This window comes from Hylobates moloch, unplaced genomic scaffold, assembly GCF_009828535.3.
Source record: "Hylobates moloch isolate HMO894 unplaced genomic scaffold, HMol_V3 SCAFFOLD_1, whole genome shotgun sequence".
NCBI lineage: Eukaryota > Metazoa > Chordata > Mammalia > Primates > Hylobatidae > Hylobates > Hylobates moloch.
Genome location: NW_026652276.1, coordinates 97124777 through 97145959, shown reverse-complemented (window position 1 = coordinate 97145959; position 21183 = coordinate 97124777). Strand labels below are relative to the sequence as shown.

The 21183-nt window shown below is 54.8% G+C and overlaps 2 protein-coding genes across 14 annotated transcripts in view; one reads left to right on the top strand and one right to left on the bottom strand.

Moving 5' to 3' along the window:
* USP42 (ubiquitin specific peptidase 42) overlaps window positions 1-8259 on the top strand; it is a 74253-nt gene extending 65994 nt beyond the window's left edge. For 6 of the 12 annotated variants that reach the window (XM_058442537.1, XM_058442550.1, XM_058442561.1 and 3 more), the window contains 4 exons: window positions 84-1523; window positions 3428-3729; window positions 6153-6196; window positions 7231-8259. In XM_058442537.1, the coding sequence (XP_058298520.1) occupies window positions 84-1523; window positions 3428-3729; window positions 6153-6160 (1750 nt within the window). In that variant the 3' untranslated portion in view covers window positions 6161-6196; window positions 7231-8259. Of the gene's footprint in view, window positions 1-83; window positions 1524-3427; window positions 4157-6152; window positions 6197-7230 lie in introns of those variants that run through there. The other 6 variants (XM_058442518.1, XM_058442502.1, XM_058442523.1 and 3 more) reach the window with 2 other exon arrangements.
* The window catches only part of CYTH3 (cytohesin 3), a 108449-nt gene continuing 95513 nt past the window's right edge, over window positions 8248-21183 (bottom strand). The window contains exons 6-14 of one of the 2 annotated variants that reach the window (XM_058442740.1): window positions 20291-20371; window positions 17819-17931; window positions 17485-17633; window positions 17185-17296; window positions 12421-12497; window positions 12233-12304; window positions 11957-12111; window positions 11602-11696; window positions 8248-8376 (exon numbers count right to left, since the gene is read on the bottom strand). In XM_058442740.1, the coding sequence (XP_058298723.1) occupies window positions 11624-11696; window positions 11957-12111; window positions 12233-12304; window positions 12421-12497; window positions 17185-17296; window positions 17485-17633; window positions 17819-17931; window positions 20291-20371 (832 nt within the window). In that variant the 3' untranslated portion in view covers window positions 8248-8376; window positions 11602-11623. Of the gene's footprint in view, window positions 8377-8453; window positions 11697-11956; window positions 12112-12232; window positions 12305-12420; window positions 12498-17184; window positions 17297-17484; window positions 17634-17818; window positions 17932-20290; window positions 20372-21183 lie in introns of those variants that run through there. The other variant, XM_032755872.2, reaches the window with a different exon arrangement.

Below are 21183 nucleotides of genomic sequence, written 5' to 3'. Positions count from 1 at the left end.
TGAAGTACTTGTCCCTGTAATGCAATGACATGAGCCTGTCAAGCCCAAGCTAACTGGTGTGTTTGTTTGTTTGGGGGCTGCAGTGCACCTGGAGCAGAGAGGGACCCTCCCGAGGACCGCGACGCCGAGCCCCAGCCTGGCAGCCCCGCCGCCGAATCCCTGGAGGAGCCAGATGCGGCCGCCAGCCTCAGCAGCACTAAGAAGGCTCCGCCGCCCCCCGATCCCGGCACCCCCGCTACCAAAGAAGGCACCTGGGAGGCCATGGCCGCCGCCCCCGAGGAGCCTCCGCCCAGCGCCGGCCAGGACATCGCGGGGGACACAGCACCCCCTGACCTGTGTGATCCCGGGAGCTTAACAGGCGACGCGAGCCCGCTGTCCCAGGACGCAAAGGGGATGATCGTGGAGGGCCCGCGGGACTCGGCATTGGCGGAAGCCCCGGGGGGGTTGAGTCCGGCTCCGCCTGCGCGGTCGGAGGAGCCTTGCGAGCAGCCACTGCTTGTTCACCCCAGCGAGGACCACGCCCGGGACGCTCCGGACCCATCCCAGAGCTCGGGCGCGCCGGAGGCCGCAGAGGGGCCGCCAGCTCCTGTGTTGGACGTGGCCCCGGCCGGTCACCCGGAATGGGACGCTGAGCCTAGTCCCGGCGAAAGGGTCGAGGACGCCGCGGCGCCGAAAGCCCTAGGCCCTTCCCCAGCGAAGGAGAAAATAGGCAGCCTCAGAAAGGTGGACCGAGGCCACTACCGCAGCCGGAGGGAGCGCTCCTCCAGCGGGGAGCTTGCCAGAGACACCAGGAGCAAGACCGAGGGCCACCGTCACCGGCGGCGCCGCACCTGCACACGGGAGCGCGACCGTCAGGACCGCCACGCCCCGGAGTACCACCCCGGCCACAGCGACAGGCTCAGCCCCGGCGAGCGCCGCTCTCTGGGCAGGTACAGTCACCACCACTCCCGACACCGGAGCGGGGCGGAGCCGGACTGGGTCAGACACCACTATACCGAGGGCGAGCATGGCTGGGGCCGGGAGAAGTTCTACCCCGACAGGCCGCGCTGGGACAGGTGTCGGTACTACCATGACAGGTACGCCCCGTACGCTGCCCAGGACTGGAAGCCCTTCCACGGCGGCCGCGAGCACGAGCGAGCCGGGCTGCACGAGCGGCAGCACAAGGACCACAACCGGGGCCGTAGGAGCTGGGAGCCCGCCCAGGAGAGGGAGCGGCACCGCCCCAGCAGCCCCCGTGCAGGCGCGCCCCACGCCCTCGCCCCGCACCCCGACCGCTTCTCCCACGACAGAACTGCACTTGTAGCCGGAGACAACTGTAACCTCTCTGATCGGTTTCACGAACACGAAAATGGAAAGTCCCGGAAACGGAGACACGACAGCGTGGAAAACAGTGACAGTCATGTCGAGAAGAAAGCCTGGAGGAGCGAACAGAAGGATCCTCTAGAAGAGCCTAAAGCGAAGAAGCACAAAAAATCAAAGAAGAAAAAGAAATCCAAAGACAAACACCGAGACCGCGACTCCAGGTGAGCCAGGGGCCTTGTGCTCCCCGAGGTGCCGGCGCTGCTGTCAGCAGTGGGGCCTGTCCCTTCTCACACGACTCAGGAACAAGTGACCAGCCAGGCCACAGTTGTATCCGTCTGATTTGTGTCTTTCATTTCTGTAGGTTTTGAGATTTCACTATTTGTACAGATTTGTAAAAATTTGCCCTGCTTTTAAGCTGTATCTTTATTTCATGGTGTCGTTAAATGCCTAACAACCTTCTTTTTCAAAATGGTAGTGCCATTTTTGGTGAATGCTTTATAATTCTTCCAGGAGTAAGCATGCAGTGTTCCATCAGTGAATAATTGAGAGTCTTTGATCTTAGAATTGGTGTGAATATTCTTGTCAGATGTAGTTATGTTTTCATATCTGTTAGATTTTCCTGAAATTCAGTGGCTGTGAGGTAGGCAGACAACAGGAGGCGCACTTCTCCTGTGCCTGCCCGCCTGCCCAGCGTAGGCATCTGAGACACCTTTGTTTCCTCGGCCTTTGTTTTTGTCTCCATTTTTCAACTTGAAATCCAATTGGGAAATTTGTTTCTGTATTTTTTAAGAGACAGGGTGTTGCTCTGTCACCCAGGCTGGAGTGCAGTGATGCCATCATAACTCACTGCAGCCTTGACCTCCTGGGCTCAAATGATATTTCTGTTTCAGCCCTCAGCCTCTGGAGTAGCCGGGACTACAGGCGTGTGCTACCACCCTCAGCTAATTTTTTATTTTTGTAAAGACAGGATCTCGCTGTGCTGCCCACGTTGTTCTCAAACCCCTAGACTCAAGCGATCCTCCTGCCTCCCTAGGCTCAAACCCCTAGGCTCAAGCAATCCCAAAGCACTGGGATCACAGGCATGAGCCACCTCACTTGGCCTGTTTTTGTATTTTTAAAAAGCTAAATTGGTTGGTGATTTTCTTGAAAATGACTTATCCATGAGGAGATGGATGAGCAGGAACAGAATTAGACATTTTAGTTGACATCTCTTGAAATTGAAACCGTGGGAAAGATTACCAAAAGCCATATGGAAAATAGGCAGTGGTTATTTGAGGGGAAAATAATATTGCTGCCAGGTGTCTCAGGCACATGGGAGGGAAGGAGGCTTAGTATTTCCTTTCCCTTCAAGTAACTACCGGTTTCGGGAAAACCTAGCAGAATCCTCCCTGCAGTGTTTGTCCAACAACCTTAGTTCCTGAGAAAGCTGAAGCAGAGGTGGGGCTGATCAGGATGGGGCTGAAGTTGGTGAATTTATGGCCCTGGACTGAAACAGTCATTACAGTGAAGGCAAACTTGTTAAATTTTTTTTTTTTTTTTGAGACGGAGTCTCGCTCTTTCACCCAGGCTGGAGTGCAGTGGCGCGATCTCGGCTCACTGCAGACTCCGCCCCCCGGGGTTCACGCCATTCTCCTGCCTCAGCCTCCCACGTAGCTGGGAACTACAGGTGCCTGCCACCTCGCCCGGCTAATTTTTTGTATTTTTAGTAGAGACGGGGTTTCACCATGTTAGCCAGGATGGTCTCCATCTCCTGACCTCGTGATCCGCCCGCCTCGGCCTCCCAAAGTGCTGGGATTACAGGCGTGAGCCACCGCGCCCGGCCAAACTTGTTAAATTTTTGAGACAGGGTCATGCTCTGATGCCCAGGCTGGAGTGCAGTGTTGCAGTCGTAGTTCACTGCAGCCTCAACCTCCTGGGCTCGAGTGATCCTTCTGCCTCAGCCTCCTGAGTAGCTGGGACTACAGGTGTGCGCCACCATGCCTGGCCTACGTGATTAATTAGATAAGAATTGTGCCTGTTTGCACAGTGAATGTTCTCAGTGAATGGGTGGAAAGGCCAAGCTCCAGGGTCTGCTGCTGGTGGTTTTGTGTTTTAGGGGTTTGAATTCTGGCTTTTCCTTCCGCAGGCATCAGCAGGACTCAGACCTCTCAGCAGCGTGCTCTGACACTGACCTCCACAGACACAAAAAAAAGAAGAAGAAAAAGAAGAGACATTCAAGAAAATCAGAGGACTTTGTTAAAGACTCAGAACTGCACCTACCCAGGGCCGCCAGCTTGGAGACTGTTGCCCAGTTCCGGAGAGCCCAAGGTGGCTTTCCTCTCTCTGGTGGCCCGCCTCTGGAAGGCGTCGGACCTTTCCGTGAGAAAACGAAACACTTACGGATGGAAAGCAGGGATGACAGGTGTCGTCTCTTTGAGTATGGCCAGGGTAAGAGGAGATACTTGGAATTAAGAAGATAGAAACTATTTCTTAATACATTTTCTTTGCAAAGGTGATTAACACATAGAAAACCTTAGGTGGCATCAGAGGGCACAGTTACTCAGAGCACCCCTGCCCTGCCTGGTCCGGCCTCAGTGCTCATCCCTGCAGTGTGGTTCCCTTGCACAGTTTGGCTCCTTAGCACCAAGCCCTTAGCGTTTATTGAAGGCCTAAGTGACACAGGACTGAGAGCGGCACTACCTGTGTCACCAAAGCCCTGGAACGTACAGCTCTGGGCATCTGACTGTTTGCCTTGCAAAGGACCAGAACTCTTGGTTTTATTTTATTTTATTATTTTATTTATTTTATTTTAATTGTATTTTATTAATTTATTTTTTGAGATAGAGTCTTGCTCTGTCACCCAGGCTGGAGTGCAGTGGTGGCAATCTCGGCTCACTGCAACCTCTGCCTCCCAGGTTCATGCCATTCTCCTGCCTCAGCCTCCCGAGTAGCTGGGACTACAGGTGCCCGCCACCACGCCCAGCTAAATTTTGTGTTTAGTAGAGACAGTGTTTCACCATGTTAGCCCAGGATGGTCTCGAGAACTCTTGGTTTTAAAGCATTTTTGATAGAAATACTTTTGCAGTGTATACGTTACTCTCCCAAATCCTTAAACCTGTAGCATTCTGAGTGTACCCTGACGCTCGGTACTGATTTGCTCGCTTGGGTCATTAGAAGCGTGGGCACCAGCCTCTGCTTGAGTGACACCGCAGAGGCCTCCATGTGGCGGGCCGCTGGCTGCCGCTGCCAGGTGTCCTGGATTCTCTTCTGCCCTGTGGGGCTGTGTCTCCGTCATGCGGCCACGCGCTGTGCTCTGACTGCACTTGAGGCAGCCCCCCCACTTCCTCTCCCGTTGGTGTCCAGTGACTGCTGGCCCTGGAGAGGAGCTGTGAGCCTGTTAGAAGCGGATGTCACTCGAGTTGGTGGACCTAGAGCGGAGGTTGGCAAACTGCAGCCCTGGGGCCAGCTTCGGCCAGTCACCTGGCTTTGTGTGAACTTGGAGTTAAGAATGGTTTTAACCTTTTTAAGTGGTTGGAAATAATCCCAAAGAAGAACAATGCGTTTCACATGAAAATGATGTGAAATTCAGACCGCAGTGTCTGTGGCTTGATTGGGGTGCAGCCAGGTGCATTCACACGCTGTCTGGCGGCTTCGCTGTCGCTGCCTGGCAGAGGTGAGTGGCTGCAGCAGGGCAGGGACCGTGTGGCTCGCAAAGCGGAAAATGTTTATTATTTGCCCCTTGACAGAAAAGGTTTGTCACCCCTGCCTGGACGCCCGTTGTTTGTGTTCACGTATGAAGCGCATCCCCTCCTCCCAGGGGCTTTTGACGAATCATCAGGGCCGCCCTGAGGCCTTTTGCTTCTCGGCTGTGTGGTGGGTTAGGTGGAGCTGTGTGTTCTGGGGAAGGCCTGTCCCTCCCAGCAGCCCAGAGCCAGCACACATTGTTGATTGAGGGGTAAACGGTCCTTAGAGTGTGTTAAAGACAGCTGGGGGTTGTGGGGTGAGCCCCATGGGGGACATTTGCCCATGGAGTGCTGGGGAAACAGCCGGAGATGAGGACAGGCACCAGCACTGCCGGCGAGGACGGGGAGCCTGCGGGCCTTGTAGACGTTCTGGACATTTCAGAATTGGTTTTGCATTCCCATTTCAGCAAATCGGGGAAGGAGATTTGTGAGGGCTGCTTGGTACCTGAGGATGCAGTGGATGGGCTGATTCTGAGTGTGGTGCGGGCTCCCAGGATATTGGGCTCCCAGCTGGGGCTGCTGGGAGACAGTGATGGCCCCCGAGACAGCTGGTCCAGCGGGAGGGAGGTTGAACGTGATCTTGTTTGCCTCGTGTCTTGGGTGCTGTGGTCAGGCATGTGTCTGTGTGGTGGCCCTGCGTTTCCGTCCCCGTCCCACTGCACCGATGACAGGGTTTGCAGCTGGCACTTCTGCTGCGAGCAGACTGAGGAGCCTTTCTCGTCTTTCCAAGAAGGCCGCTGCCCGGTCCTGCCTCATCCAGCGTCCTGTGGTCCTGCCAGGTCCCCCTCTGCCCTGGACTTCGGCCCCTTGTCTTTCTCTTTCAAACTCCTCCTCTGGCTCTGTTCTGCCCAGTTCAGTTTTTAGGCCTGAGATCTGTTGTCTAACATCAGGCTGGGCGTGGGTTGGATGGAGCCTCAGTCACCACGTAAACCCTTTGATATCAGTAAAACCCTGGGAGCAGCAGCTGAGCGCTGGGACATCCCTGCTCACCTCGCTGGGGAGTGGCCTCAGGCGCTCACAGGGAACCGCAGTGGCTCTGACCATAGCCACTTAACGCACACACACAGCAGCGGCACTGGAGATTTTGCAACCATCATTAAAATCTCTTTCCTGACCTTTGCTTTCTAGGTGATTGAAAACTCAGCCTCAAAACAAAAAATTCACTAGTTATGGTAAGCTGTTTTCTTGTCTGTTTCCTCATTGTTTGTGGTGGCGCTGAGGGGACACAGGCAGAGGAGTTTTAATTCTGCGGCTCTGCCTGGGGGCTGGGCCCATAGGAGTTGGCAGAGCCATGGAGAGGGCCCCGGCAGGTTCCCAGCCAGCCCACATCCAGGCCATGCGCTTGGGGACAGACCTAGACCCTCCACCTCGTCACCTTTGCATTATTGGCTGGAGAAGACCCGCATCCCTCACGCAGGCAGAGTCGCCCTGTTCCCTTGTGCCTCACTGGGAAAAGCCAACCCGGCTCACAGCTGCAGAGCCCACGGGCCTTTGATAAACATCTGGGAAGGGAGAGGCCAGGTCCCGAGCACAGGCACCTCACTCAGGAGAGCGAAGCCTTGCTCCCTCGCCCATCCCGTCCCCCGTGCTGCTGTCTGCGCCCCGAGGTAGCACTGAGCTGGAGCCAGCACCCACCGTACAAAACCGTGGGAAGGTGGCCCAGGGCCGGGCGGCAGATCAGGACCTCGGAGCTGTGGAGGTTTGTTGGGTCACTTCACACAGTGGTCCTGGGAGAGTGACTGGTTTTATACCTGACCCTTGTGGAGCTAGAGGGGACAGTGAACCATTTTTCCCTTGAAACTGTCCAAATGTGTCTGTCACATGTCAGCAAGAGGAATTTAAAATGAATTTGCAAGTGAGGAGTCTGTGGATTAATTGGCCGTAATTAACAGGCTTTATCAATGTGTTCTCAAGGGAGAGGCCCAACCCTAATTAAGGAGCTAAACTTCCCGAGTGAGGGGCTGTGGGGATGGAGGTGGAGGAGGCATCTGGGGCAGGTGGTGGCCGGGCCCAGCAGATGGCGCCTCCCTGGCTGAGCTGCCCGCACTGCCAGTTTCCTCATTTCCACTCAGGAAAGTAGAGTGATCTCCTCAAGGAAGAGCTTCCCCAGCCTTCGGGAGCAGCTGGCAGGGCGTCCGGAAATAAGCCCTACACGCCGCCGCCTGCCTCCAACTCACTAACCCTGCATGCACCTCTTGTCTTTCAGATTCAACGCGTTCAACAGAAGCCATCCCCAGCCCAGCTTAAATTATAGACAATAACTCTGTTCCAATCTGCGTGGTGCTTCTTTAGTAAATACTGTACAGATTTTACCATGGAGAACTTTTTTTTTAGTTTTTACCTTTTCTTAATTACCCTTATTCCGAATGGACGAACACTTTCTACCACTGCTGACCATTGTAAAATACCGTGTATATAAATCCCATTGAAATAATGCCCTGGAATAGAACATCTCAAATGCTGCTTAATTACAGACTCAGGTCGATTACTTGTATTTCATGTAATGTTCCTCCAAGTTAGACATCTGGTGCAAGACCAACCGGGAGACCATGGAATTGTCAAACGTACAAACTGACAGTGTGTATATTTAATTTAAAGACTTATTTAAAAACTCACAAGCTCTCACCTAGACTTTGGAGAGCAGTCTGTTTTCTGTAATGTCTGATACTAGAAACTAATTTGCTTATTTTAGTTGTATTCAAGATTTGAAGATGTATTTTATAGACAAGTTCTGTTTTTGAACTTTGTGGAACTGTTCCAATCAATTTCCCAGTTATGATGAGTATTTACATTATGAATGTATAACCCAGACATGATTTGTAAAGCCGACAGTATGTTTCTATTACACAACACTTTTTGATACAGCGTCTCTTGTCTTCTTCACTGATACTGGAGTCTCCGTTGTCTGCTTGGTCCCTTCGAGTTTCTAGTTAGTTACAGATACAATCAATCATACTGTGATTTTATTTTTAATATGGATATGCTATCAAACTGTGATACACTTATAATTCACTGGTCCTGCATCAGGAGATGGAGTGGGGAAAACTGTATTTAATACAGTTTGTATCTGAATAATCTGTATGGTTTATACAGTTTGTGTTGTTCAGAGATGTTTAAAGTTTGATCTTTGTTTTTTTAAAGATTAAAAAAGCACTTGCCCCACTGTAAATATACAGCATGTAAAATTTCTATAGTATATAAATGGCAGCAAATCACACACTTACTTGGCGTCTTTTTACTGCTCTTTCCCCCATTTGCTTCCAGACTCCTTCCTGTCATCTGAATTCACTTTCTTAAAACCTTCAAGTAAGTGCTACTGCTGAAGTCAGCACCTTCGGCCAGGCCATCCCACCTGGGACGGGCAAAGGAAAATTGGAGGGGTGTTTGCTGGACCCAACAATATCTGTTTCAAAGAACCAAGTCTTAGGCTTGTTTTAACAATACATGTGATTTTTATTTAGTGAACACAGTATTTGCAAGAGCTCTGACAGCCATCCATCCTCCAATCTTACTGTTCACTTTACAACCAAATATCAATAGAGGCTATTTCTTCATGCGAGCTGTGGGAGTATATACATTGAATAACAGATACTCCAGAAATCAATAGATGTACATTATTTACATATTACTGTATTTACCGCAAATAGAAATATTTTCTAAGGAAAAAAAAAGTCAATTTATGGTTTCTGGTCTACCACAGACCTAACTTCTCAGCAAAGCACATCTATGTAGATATCTGCGTTTGTAACTTTAAAAATAGGCATTGCTTTCTATGAAGCACTAAGTGCTGCTCCATCTATAAATAGCTCCTATTTTCAGTTTGGTACCACATTAAACTGCCCCAAAATGTTCTGTGACCCCATAGACATTGCTGCTTATCTGGGTCCAGTGTCAGTCCAATTAAACTCAAATATGAACCAGGGCGCCCAGCAAGACAGGCTGGAAGGGCTGTGGCAGCAGCCGCCTCCCCGCGGGGCTCCCCTCACTGCCTCCTGGCCTCTGTCTCTGGAAGAAAGTATCTTTGGCCAGAGTTGGGACTAACAATTCAAGCCCTGCGCTCAGACATCAGGGCGGGGAGGAGGAGGATTGTGATTGTGACGGGGTCTGCCCAGGGTGAGGGACAAAAACAGATGTGTCCTGTTTCAGGGCCGTCCTGGTGGCGGCTAGCCCTGCGCAGTCACTGACCCAGAGAGTTTTCTGGACCAGGCCTGCCTCAAGGATCAGCAGGCATGATGGTTGCGGGCCTTCATGCTAATACTGTCGTAACACAGCCTGGAGCTAGGCGATTTCCTTTGACCACAAAGTACCTGGAGTCTAACTCAGCACCACAGCCGCTGCATGGCTCCCGGGTGCGCACCACCTAGTAAAGCTCATTCACAGATGACAGTAAAGGGGAAGTTTGATCATCTGGCGACTCCTTCCTGCTGCTTCTCCCAACGCCCAAAACAAAGCTCTGCATCCCCAGGTCACACCTGGGTTGGTCAGGAGGAGGAAACGGCTCGTCCGAGCACAACATGCTGACAGAGCTGGCTGTGGCCAGTCCTGGGTGCAGGGCCAGCCTGAGGGGTGGGCACCGCTGGAGCCGGCCGTCAGTGTGTGGTCTGGGTGGGGGTCCAGGCAGCGTTTATTTTCATGGAAGACTGGAGGCCAGAGTTGCATATCTACCAGCCAGGCATTTCAAGAACGCTGACTTGTCTTTCTCAAAACTAAAACTTCCAATTTGAGGTATCAGTAACAAAGCCTAAGAACTTGGGAATGAAAGTCTGATGTAGGACGGGGGCTTCTGGCCTCGGACCCCTCTGCAGTCTAGTGTGACTTAAAGCTACATCAAGGTCAGCCGCAGGGAGGCGAAGGGCCTGCAGCCGCTCGGCCTCCACTTCAAGGCAACTCAAAGGAACAGTCTCTGCTGCTGAGAAGGAAACCTAGGTGCACACAGTCTGAGGTTTTGTTTCTGGACTGGGCATTTTGCACAGGAGTACAGATGCCCTCCAGAGGGTGCAGATTCAAGGTGTGTGTGCCTATGCAGGTGAGGCAGGAAGAGGAAGTCCACAGAGGAAAAGCCAGCCACCAATCCAACAGCTCAGTGTGCAACAGGGTCCTGGGGACGCAAGTCTCTCGACAGAGCAGCGTCTACCACGGGCCCAGGTCGGCCCAAGCACACAATGCCCCCCCGTCCAGCCCTGCGCCCTCTCTGTAGGTGGGGCCCAGATCCATCCTTCCTTGAGCGGAGCACTGGGCACCTCCTATCCTTACATCCACAGCAAACTGACGACCTCCCAGGCGGGCGTGGAGCTTCGCCAGTTCCACCACCGGCGTCTATCTGGGTTCTCTACGTGCCGAGCCTCTGCACCCCAGGGCCTGTTCTTCCCTCCTCGTAGGGAGGGCACCTCTCTCAGGACATGGCGCGCTACATGGGGTGAGACTGTTTTTAGTTACTTCCGTGTCTATTCATTAAGAAATCTGGTCAAATTAGAAGGTCTGTAAAATAAGCATTCATTTTGCCACAGGTTTTAAATAGCGATGAATATGGTCAAAAGCCAGTCTAACCCATGGATTCTGCTGACCTGTATGAAACGCTGCCATATGTGTGCATCTAAACAAAACATCAGCAGTTTCACGTGGTTCAGCGTATGGACCATCTGTGTCCAGGGAAAAGGCTGTTTCCTAGGAGTTAGCAGTTACAGGCTAAACACCCCCAAACCATTAACTTATAATTTTAATGATTTGCTTAAAGTATTTGTGGGGCCAAAAAGCCTGGGTTGAAGGGAGGCCACATGGGAGTCACCCTGGAGCCCCCAAGTGCCATGGCCGTCCCTCCCCCAGCCCGTCCCGAGCCCACCTGCTGTCCCCGGGGCTTGCCTGACAGCCTGACAGGGCAGGGCTGCACGCTGCCCCCGTGCCGGTGCCCCCAGCCCTCCCCTTGGGTGCTGCGTCTAGATGGATATTTTTTCAGTGCACAGTATATACTTGTGTCCAGGAGTTAACTTTATAGCTGCCATTCTAAAAATACTACTGTTAGAAAGTATCTTTTGTTATAATTTCAGAATATAAAAAGGCATATAAAAGCTATAATCCTATATATCTGAGAAAAATTCTGAATAAAAAACTGGTAGCTTTTCCTTTCCTGTTTTGCTATAAAACAGTGGCTTTCTAGAACGGTTAACACTGCCCCGAGTTAATGCGTTTGGCATGGTACGAATGAGGCTCCCGTCTGTGGAATCTGTCCCGTGTCTGCTGTGGAGAGGGCGGAAGCTGCTGTCCTGGCTTCTCCCCCCAGGGGCACACGGGATGGTGGCGGGAAGGAAATGCTTCTGGACACGCACAGCCGACCACAACCCCAGCCACGGCACGAGGCCTCGAGGATCAGTCTGGGCCACGGTATGCTCTGAAGCAGCAGCTTGCATTGCAGGGCGACCACCTCCCAGGACCCCAGCCACGGCACGAGGCCTTGGGGATGCTGCCTGGGCCATGGTATGCTCTGGAGAAGCAGCTTGCACCGCAGGGCGAACGCCTCCCTGCCACGCCTTCCGTGGAGGGGCGGCCCACGGTGTCTTTCTGCTGGGGTTGGGTCTTTTACCTGGGTCTTCTAGCCAGGAAAGCTATTTTTTATTGGCAATCCTTCGTTTCCTCGTTGCCAACATGTCATAGAAGGGATCCCTGCTGATACTGGCTCTGGTGAAAAAAGGAAAACACACAGGTTAGGTCGTGGGTGACACACAGACCTCCCCTTTCCCACCAGCCAGCCCCAGAGGCTCCTCAGACAGGACCGCAGGCTCAGATCTGAGCATTGGCTTTGGCAGCCCGGCCCTCTGGGGTTTCTGGAGACAGAAGGTCCACTCCTGCACACGGAAGCATCCATGTTCCAGACCATCCCCCACCCTCCAACTGGCATGAGAAGACGGGCCTGGCCCAGCCCCCAAGGCCCCGCTCACTTGATGGATTTCATCCACTCCTCCTTCTCCTCCGGGCTGGGGGCTGAGATCCGGTACACCACATGGTTCCCCTCTACCACGCGGCCGTCGGCCTCCGTCTTACAGGCCTTGATGACCTGCCCTTTGTGGCTGGGATTGTAGAGCTCAAAACAGTTCTGGTGGAGAAAGAGAGAGGGCAGGCCATCACAGGGGCTTGGGGCAGGTTCCCTGCAGGCAGGCAGTGAGGATGGCTCCCAGGTGGCTGGCAGGAGAGAAGGTTCAGGAGGAAGAGCTTACCGGTTTCCGGGGGTCCTCCACCTCCCTGATGCTGAGGTTTTCCAACGGGATGATTCCCCTGGGCTCCTTATCCTACAAGAGAAAAGTACACGGTGGGGCTCACTGTGGGTCACCAGCCTGAGGGTCCCTCGGCCCCAGGGCAGCTCCGGGACTGCTGGGAGGCGGCCAGGAGGCCTGGCCTTACTTACTGTTGTGTATTCAAAGTAATAGAGGCAGTTATCGGTCAGGATGAACCACCGGCGCTTCCAGGTCTTCACGCGCCCTCCTAGAAGCAGAAGGGCCCCGTGAGTCTGCGCTCCGTGCACAGGGAGCCCGCGGGTCCAAGAAGGGGCCCTGGACCTGCACAGACCACTGCGTTTTCAGAAAGGCCACCAGGCACCAGGCTTGGGTTTAGGTGTCCTTCAGCGTTCCCACCGCAGGGCCCCACATGCACCCACCCCGCCCACACCGGCGCCCCCTCCACGGCACTGAGGGGCCCCTCGATGACATGACCACGCTACAATTCGCTTCCTGGGAGAGTTAGTGGGATGGATGGCGTCATTTCCCCACGTGAGATGGCAGCGTGATGAAGTCAGGACTGTGCGCCCGGCTCTGTCCAGGACCTGACCCCACCATGTCAGGTGGTTATCACATTACAGAGGCCCTTGGGCAGCCCTGGGATCCATCAAAATCAATCACCCCTGGGCCCAGGGACTCGTGAGACTGAATTAATTTTGTAACAAGATCTGGAGCACACGTGCACACGCGCGTACCCCCATCTGTACCTGCCCTCCTCTCCCTAAGGGAAGGAAATCTCTGATCCTTAAACACTGAGCAGAGACAAACTGACTTCAGCTGCTAGCCTTGCCTGTGTTTTTTTAAATAATTCAAAGAAATACACGCTCGTGGCAATGAACTCAAGTGTTCCCTGGGGTACTAGGCCCTCGCTGCCCCATGCCTCTCCAGCGCTGCGGAGCTCACCCGGCTTTCTCCGTGACAGGCCGGCAGGGGAGTAGCCCTCCCTCCCTGCGTGGGGGCCAGCGCGGGCGCTGAGGCCTGGAGGCAAGATGGTGTGCGAAGGGCTCTGCAGATGCATCACCAGGACACGGGGGCTTTCCCTGTTGGGGCCTGGTTTGCAGAGACCCTGGGTGAGGAGGAACCAGCTGCAGGTGGGAGGAAGCCTGGCTCAGCGGTACTGGAGGCCGGAAGGGGTCTCCGCAGTCCCTCTGGGACCCTCTGGCCCCTGCCTCACTCAGCGCTGCTGTCCTCCTTTGATGCCTAAGGCAGCCTGCAATGCGGTTGCCACCACCAGCCTGGGACAGGAGCCCAGCCTCCAGCTGTTCCTCCCCTCCCCACAGGCCCCATTCTCATCAGTGTCCCACCAGCCCACCTATTAAAGGGTCCGTCTAGACCCTGGTCTGGGCAAATCTGCCCTCCCAAGCTCCCTGCTGCATCTCCCCAGCCCTCAGACCCTGCCCCCAACATCTCTACTGAGCCCTGGCGGGGCTTCCACTCCCCGAGCCCCTGAAAACTGCTCCGTCACTGGAACCCTCTGCCCCAACTGTGGCGCCGCCTCACTGGTCCCCTTTAAGACCCGGCCAGGTCTACAGCAAGGCCCAAAGTCCTTGTTGGCCTGGTGTCCCTGTGTCACCGCAGGCTCCATGCTCCATGCAAGCCCTTGGCCTTCACCCTCCCCACCTCCACTGAAGAATACCAGGGAGGCCCAAGTCCACAGGGGAGGGCAGGAGACCCTGGGGGCAACCCTGCCTTGTCCCACAGTCCTCCAGTGAGCAGTGAGAGGCGGTCTATGTCCCCGAGACCCCAGGGACAGGAGGACAGTGCTGATTCCTTCCAGGCACTTGCTCCAGCTTGAGCTGCTGGAGCAGAATCAGCTGACGGCAACTCCACTACCCTGACATCTGTCACTGTCACAGTTGCCTCTGCTTCCCTCCAGAGACTCCAGAGCAGGCCTCGCTCCAGCTGCACTGGTGCCAGCTGCCATCCCCCAAACAGCGGCCAGAGGCATCTTTTCAAACACATGTGGCAATCATGCCCAACTCCTTGGGCAGCAGCAAGGGCCGCCCCTCCTGGCTCCCCAGCTGTGGCCTTTCTCCCTGCCCTGCTGAGTCTCCAGTTCTCGGGGAGCTCATCCGGAGCCCCCAGGTTGTGTGTTTCTGTCCAGCGCCTGCTCTCTGCCTCCACGCTCCCAGCATGGTGGACAGCAAAGGGCCTGTATGTTGCACTAGCCCGCACACTGGCCCCCGCCTGGGAGGGGTCTGCCAGGCAGCCTCTCAGCTCCACCTTGGGTCCCCCACTCACACCTCCCATGGAGAGCCCCATCCCTGTCCAGTCCTCAGGGCCAGGGGATCGTTGCAGACCAGGACTGCAGGCCCAGGGTAGGGGTGATAAGCTTGGTCTCAGAGCCCAGCAGGCTCTGCTCACACTTGTTTCTGGCCACACCACACAGCATTCTCACCTGCAGACAAGAGTCTGGCTTCTGGAACCTGCAGACGGGAGCCACTTTCTCTCTGCAAGTTTCTGCCTTCATTGCCGTTAGCAGGCAGGTGTGTGCGTGCACACACACGGGTCCACATGCACACACTTTCTGCATGACAGCTCGGATTGGACCACCTCCTATGATTTTTTTTTTTTTTTTGGTGATTGATTCAAGACTCAAAGTCTTAAGTTACCAACAATCGTAAGCCACGCCTGTGTACACAGCAGGGCTCCTACGCTCCGGCAAAGCATCCAGGCCTTTTTAAGACCACCTGTTCTAAAAGCAAATCTACAGTAAGAATGCAACCAAGCCAGGCTGCACTCCCCGCTGAGCCACGCCTAGAAGCACATTCTAGATCCTGCACCCGTCTCGTCTGCCTCCAGCCAGGGCCCTGGCTCGCCAGCCTTTGGTCTCGAACTTTGTTCCTGAGAACACAGCAGACATACAGGGTGCCTGGCTGGGAGAGGACAAGGAAGCCAGCCCCTAGAGCAGCAGGCGCCCACCAGGCCGCCCACCACACTGAGGCCACGACAGCTGCACCAGCCCCTCCAGCGCTCCCGTGCTTGGCACCTGGCGCCCAGCCAGCTCTTGGTTCCTGTGAGCACTGTGTGCACTCATTTCGTGGCCTGTTTATCTGCCCAACCAGAAAACAGGTTAGATAACACGAGCTCTGCTGTGCCTTCATTTCATTCACGCACTTACGTCTCTAGAGCCGAACTTTCCCAGGGGCAGGGGCCACATTAGCTGCCAGGCAGGCTGATGGCGTCATTGTCCCTCGAGGGGACACTGGTGGGCAATGCAGGAACCAGAAGGGAGGCATCTAATCAAACGAACGTCCCACTTATCCCGGCCCCAGAGTGCCTGCTGGCATTTCCGGTTACATCCCCCCACCGCCCCCCGCCGTCACCCTAGAACACTCGCACAATGTGATTTGAATCGCGTCTCTCAGGCACCAGAGCCCAAGACCATGGTGCTAGGTTTTTAGGCAAATATCTAGAACTCCCCTAAACCTCGGTATAGCCAGAAAAAAGTCAAAGAGCAATGGCCAAGGTCAAAGACCCTAATGGGAACGGCAGACCTGTGGGACTCACACCCCTTCCGCTAGCTGAGGAGGCCTGTGCCTGTCACACCGTGTCTCATCCTTCCTTGATAATTTTTATTTTATTTTTTTGAGACAAGGTCTCACTCTGTCGCTGAGGTGGGAGTGCAGTGGCACAGTCATGGCTCATTGGAGCCTCAACATCCTGGGCTCAGGCGATCCTCCTGCCTCAGCCTCCCTAGTAGCTGAGACTACAGGCACACACCATCATGCCAGGCTAATTTTTTACTTTTTTGTAAAGACGGGGTTTCACTATATTGCCCAGGTGGTCTGAAGCTCCTGGCCTAAGCAATCCTCCCGCCTCAGCCTCCCAAAGCACTAGGATTACACATATGAGCCACTGCACCCGGCTGATAAAATTTTTAAAAAATCACCAGGACGCTCCACTCCAGGTCTCACGTGCTGCCCGGCGGCCGCCTGCTCTCAGAAGGGCTTGTGTGAACCCAGCCACCGCATCTCACCCGCTTCACTGTGGGCATAAGGCAACCATCCCCGCCCCGCAGGCAAAACAACCCCTCAGCATTCCTAAAACTGCCCATAAGTGCCCTAAATTGCTCCAAAGGCCTTTAGAGCACCCCCAAAATCTCTCCATGCGCTGCTGGGTTAGTATGGGGTGGAGGGTGACGCTGCAGGGACAGGGCTGGCTGTCTGCTTCTCTACTGCTGCAGACCCCTAGAAACACAGGGTGGGGGGCAAGCTGGTTCCCACACAGCATCCCCATGTGCTGCAGGTCCCAGCCACTCTCAGCCCTGCCCCTGGGGGTGGGTGTAGCATTCACCGCACCGTGCACGGCGCGGCCCCAGCAGGTCCACAGATGGATCGGATGAATGGCAGCCACACAGCGGAGCTCACACAGACCAACGTGGGGAGACCGAGAGGAATGAGCCGCTGGGGGGGTGGTGGGAAGCCACTGGGTACCTACCTCCTAAAGCAGGACAAGCAGGGACAGCCCGTCACAGAACAGAAAGGTGGGAGCCACAGGCAGAAGGAAAACAACAAGAAGGCACATTTAAACCACGCGTCAAAAATCACAGCCACACCAAACCGAGAGAGGCACACAGGTTCTGTGGAGATAATGCGCTTGCTTCTCGTGCAGGAAGCTGCCCTGGCTGGATCTGGATGCTAACTCAGCAGTTTTCTGGGACGGGCCGTGCAGCCTGGGCATTACTCTCTGCCGCGGACATGGTTCTGATGCCCTGGCTCAGAGAAGCAGCCGTGGCCGTGCAGCTACCGAGAGCAGGCTCTGGCTTAACCGCGTTTCTTTAACGTCTCTGCCTGCGGTGGGGGGCATTCCTACGATGAGCTTGGGAGGAACCCGAGGGGCTGCTGCCATGGGCAGAGGGGTCACGCCCGGGTCCCGCTGGGCCGGAGGCTCACCCAGCTTCAGGAGCCAGCCCTCGCGGTCGGGGTTGAAGAAGGTGTGGGTCAGGTCGTTCCCGTCGTCCTCCGGGATCTTAAATGGCTCGTTCTTAATGCTCTCATACAAATTCTGCAAGGAGGGAAAAACAGCAGCCAGTTCAGAGACTCAAACAGAGGAAAATGGCTGGCTGGGCAGAAAGCTCAGCGGGACCAGGGCGGCAAGGAGGCTTGGGAGGCATGTCTAGAGTCACAGGCACTGTGGCCGCTCACAGCGAAGAGATCCTGCAGACGGCAGCGGCCGCGGGCCAGGGAGCTCACCCTCAGCAGCTCCTCAGGGAGGTCCCCGCCCTCGTTGATGCCGCGGTTCATGGCGATGAACCGTTCTGCTGTGGGCTTGTCACGCACGTTGTGGTTGTGCAGGCTGGTGTTGAGCATGATGATGGCGAATGACAGCACGTAGCACGTGTCTGCAACGAGTCCGGGGTGCTGGGCTCAGCCAGAGCCTCCAGTGGACAGTGGGACCACGCGTGCTGGGGGCCCGCCTGCAAGAGGTGCCCGGCCCACAGGTCTCCTCGCTCAGGGAAGGCAGGTCCCCAGGAACACACGCTGGGCTGTGCCCGGTGAGGGGCCAGGCTGTGGGCTCTGCACTGACCTGTGGACTGGAAGACCCCGGGGTTGCACAGGCAGTAGCGAGAAGCGAAAGCCTCCATCATGCGATCAATCTTCTGTGCCTCCCCGGGCAGCCTGAAGCTCCATAAGAACTGCCTGTGGAGAAAAGCCGTGGGCGGCCGCATCAGAACCAACACCGCCTCACGGCCAAGGGCGGCTTCTGCCCAGCTCTAGAAGGACGTTTTCCTCCCGAGCCTGGGGTGCAGCTCTGGCAGGGGCTTGGGGGCGCAGAGACAGAAAGGAGAAGACCCAGGACAGTCTCCTTCCATTCTGTAACTCGAGACACGCTTACTGATGGCTCATCTTTTTGTAGCTACAACCGATTCAGCAGCGAGGCGGGTTGTCTCTGCCCAAAAAGTAAATATCCAGGATCCTGGCACTTCTCTGTCCCCACTGCCACCATCTCCTGCTGCTGCCAGGTGATCACCAGAGCCCTGCCTGTCCCAAGCTGCCACCAGCCGGTCCTCACAGCATCAACAAGACCATGTCCTCCTTTCAGAACTCCCACACATAAGGCAGAGCCATAGTCCACAGGACAGCGTCCAAAGCCCCACCTACAGCACTGGGAGCTGCGGTCAGAAGCTGCTGCTACCTTGCTGGGGGGACACACACCTGCCTCAGAGACCAGGCCCAGCAGACACTCCCACCCTCAGGTATCCCCTCTGGCTGAGGTCTCCCTGGCTGCCCTGCCTGTAATTGCAACCCCCAGCCCAACAACCCACCCCCCGCCCACTGTTTCCCTTCTTTGCTTTCCTCAGCTGCGTGGCACCACCCCTGCTACCTGTCTGCCTTAACCACCGTCTGGCGACCCAGGTGTGAGCCCCGGAGGCAGGGGCTGCAGTCTCCATGGCCAGCTGCGGCCTCTGGCACCAGCTATTCAGCAATGTCTGATGCTGCCGTGGATCTAGCACAAGGATCATGACCGAGTTAGACCTCAAGGCTCCAACTAAGTCTCTGGGCTTTTAAAAATACTGATCTCACCAGCCATCGGGGGAGGATGCAGCCTGGCCCCGCGGGGCTCCTCTTCCTTTGCATGTCCCTCACACAGGGCAGCTTCCCCAGGGTCCTTCCTCTGCTCTCTCTTCCCGGGATTCCAGGCACGTCTGGCCCCACTCTCTACCAGGCCCCTTCTTCTCCGCCAGGCCTGCACCAAGCAGCCTTCAGACTCAACACGACCGCCCCTCCTCCACCCCTCACTCCCTCTCTGCCCCACGTTCACCGGCAAAGCATGCACCTGCCCACCCCACAGCAGTAATGAGTCTTGAGTCAGCCCGCATGCCTCTGCCCCTCACAGGCTTGCTGCGTCCCTCAGGACAAAAGCTAACATCCTCAGGGCAGCTCCTCAGGCCACAGGACCTGCCTGCATTCCCGCCCACCCTGTGCCTCCATCAGGCCCTCTACGGGGCTATGCCAGGCTCCCACAGCTGTGGGAATTAATAGGAACCTCTCTGGCTCTGGCCAGAGACTGACGGACTGAAAGAAATGGAGTCACAGCTGCAAGGGTCACGCCAGACACCCCTCCCAGACTCACCAGGCCTGCACCCTTCTCTGGATGTACAGCTTCCAGAAACGGAATCTGATAAGCCTGAACTGCGGCTGCAGGATTCTTATATGTTGCTAACTCTCAGCGCACTGTTCAGCCCCAGGTTGTGCTGTGAGCACAACATCACGAGGGTCCCACAGAAACGCTGCCAACATTGCAGTCTGCAGTTGAGGTAAGGCCATGAGGAAACACTCCACGTAAATGGGAACAAAAGTATGAAGCAGAAGGTTTGAGAGGACGATGAGGTGCGGCCTGATCTTCTCAGTCCGAGGGCCGACTGAGGCGGCTCCCACCACAGGCCCTGCCTCCTCTCCCCTGGGTGCTGCTGAGTGCTGGCTCAGGGTCGAGGCCCAGAACAGATGAAGAGCCCACACGACTCAGCCGAGGCACCAAGGAAGGAAGCGAGACAACTTCCTGCTTGCAGAGCATGAGGAAGAAAATGTGCAGGAAGGGCAGCTCAAGGGGGCGTCCAGGGAGTGTGTCCCGGACACCAAAATGGCAAGAACCCTACATCCTCTCTGGCACACTCAGGTATCCATGCGTTTGGTGCTCTGGGTCAAATCTGGAAAGAAGTAACCCCATGGAGCACCGAGGCCACGCCATACAGAGCTTGGGAAGAAGGCACTCGAACTACTGCCGAACAGCATTAAAAATAAAAGGAAACGGAATGGAAGGAGCACCAGTGGCCACGGTGAGGTAAGCGTGGCCCTTATCTTAAGCGTGTGCCCCAATTCCTGTCTAGGGCTGCTCAGTGTCACACAGCATTAGCTGGATCATCCCGAACAGGAGCCAGCATCTGTGAGACTCGTGTGGCACCAAGTTACCTGGAGTCAATTTACCGCCCCTGCTGCCCAGGCAGCGGTCCTCTGGCCTTCCCCATCCACTCTACACCCAGCAAATGATCATACTTACCTTAAGGCTTGTACAAGGTTGAGATCAGCAAACTCATGGAGTTCAACAAAAGCTTGAAGAACTTTAATATTAAATTCATCCCTGAGAAAAAAAGAAGTTTCAAACCTAATGTACATTATCCCTATCATTTTAAAAGATACGGTTTATGAATAATGTGGCTATGAACATTCATGCACAAGTTTTTGCATGGCCATACTTTTTTAAAACATTTGTATTTTTTGTAGAGGCAGGGCTCGCTATGTTACCCAGGCTGGTCTCAGGTAGTGCTGGCCTCAGAGAATGAGTTGGGAAGTATTCCACTTTCACTTTCGATCAAATATTTTTTTTAAAAAAGCTAAAAACCAAAACCACCCAACTTTAGGAACTATTGGGCGTTTGTTTAAAAACACTTTCTTCTGGTCTTTGACAAAAGTCTGTTTGGCATACTCAGGGCATGTGCTGCCTCAGCAGTCCTGCCCTAACCTCTGCTAAGCCAGTCGCGGTCAGAAAGTAAATCTGACCTGCTGCTTTCCATTAAAAAAATTCACTTTCCACCTTTATTCATACTGCAAGTAACAGGAGAAAGAAAACCACTGAGAAATCTGGCGTATTTCTGGGCAAAACAGAAGACAATTAAGATGCTTTCCAAGATAAGAAGGGGCAGCAGCATTGTCAGTTCTGTCATGGCTCCCTCAAAAACAGGATTCCAAAGGAGTCCCAGGATCCCAGAATACGGTAATGCCCCTCTCCTCCCATGGACACGGGAGAGGAACCAATTGCACTGGGCTTACTTGGTATTGAGACGGGCATGTGGATGCCCACAGCCCACGGCTATATCATGCCTTTAGGCTGTGATGGCCCCGAAAGTGGAGCGTGAGCCTAGGTCAAGCTGCAGGGCTGAGTGGCCCCAGGTA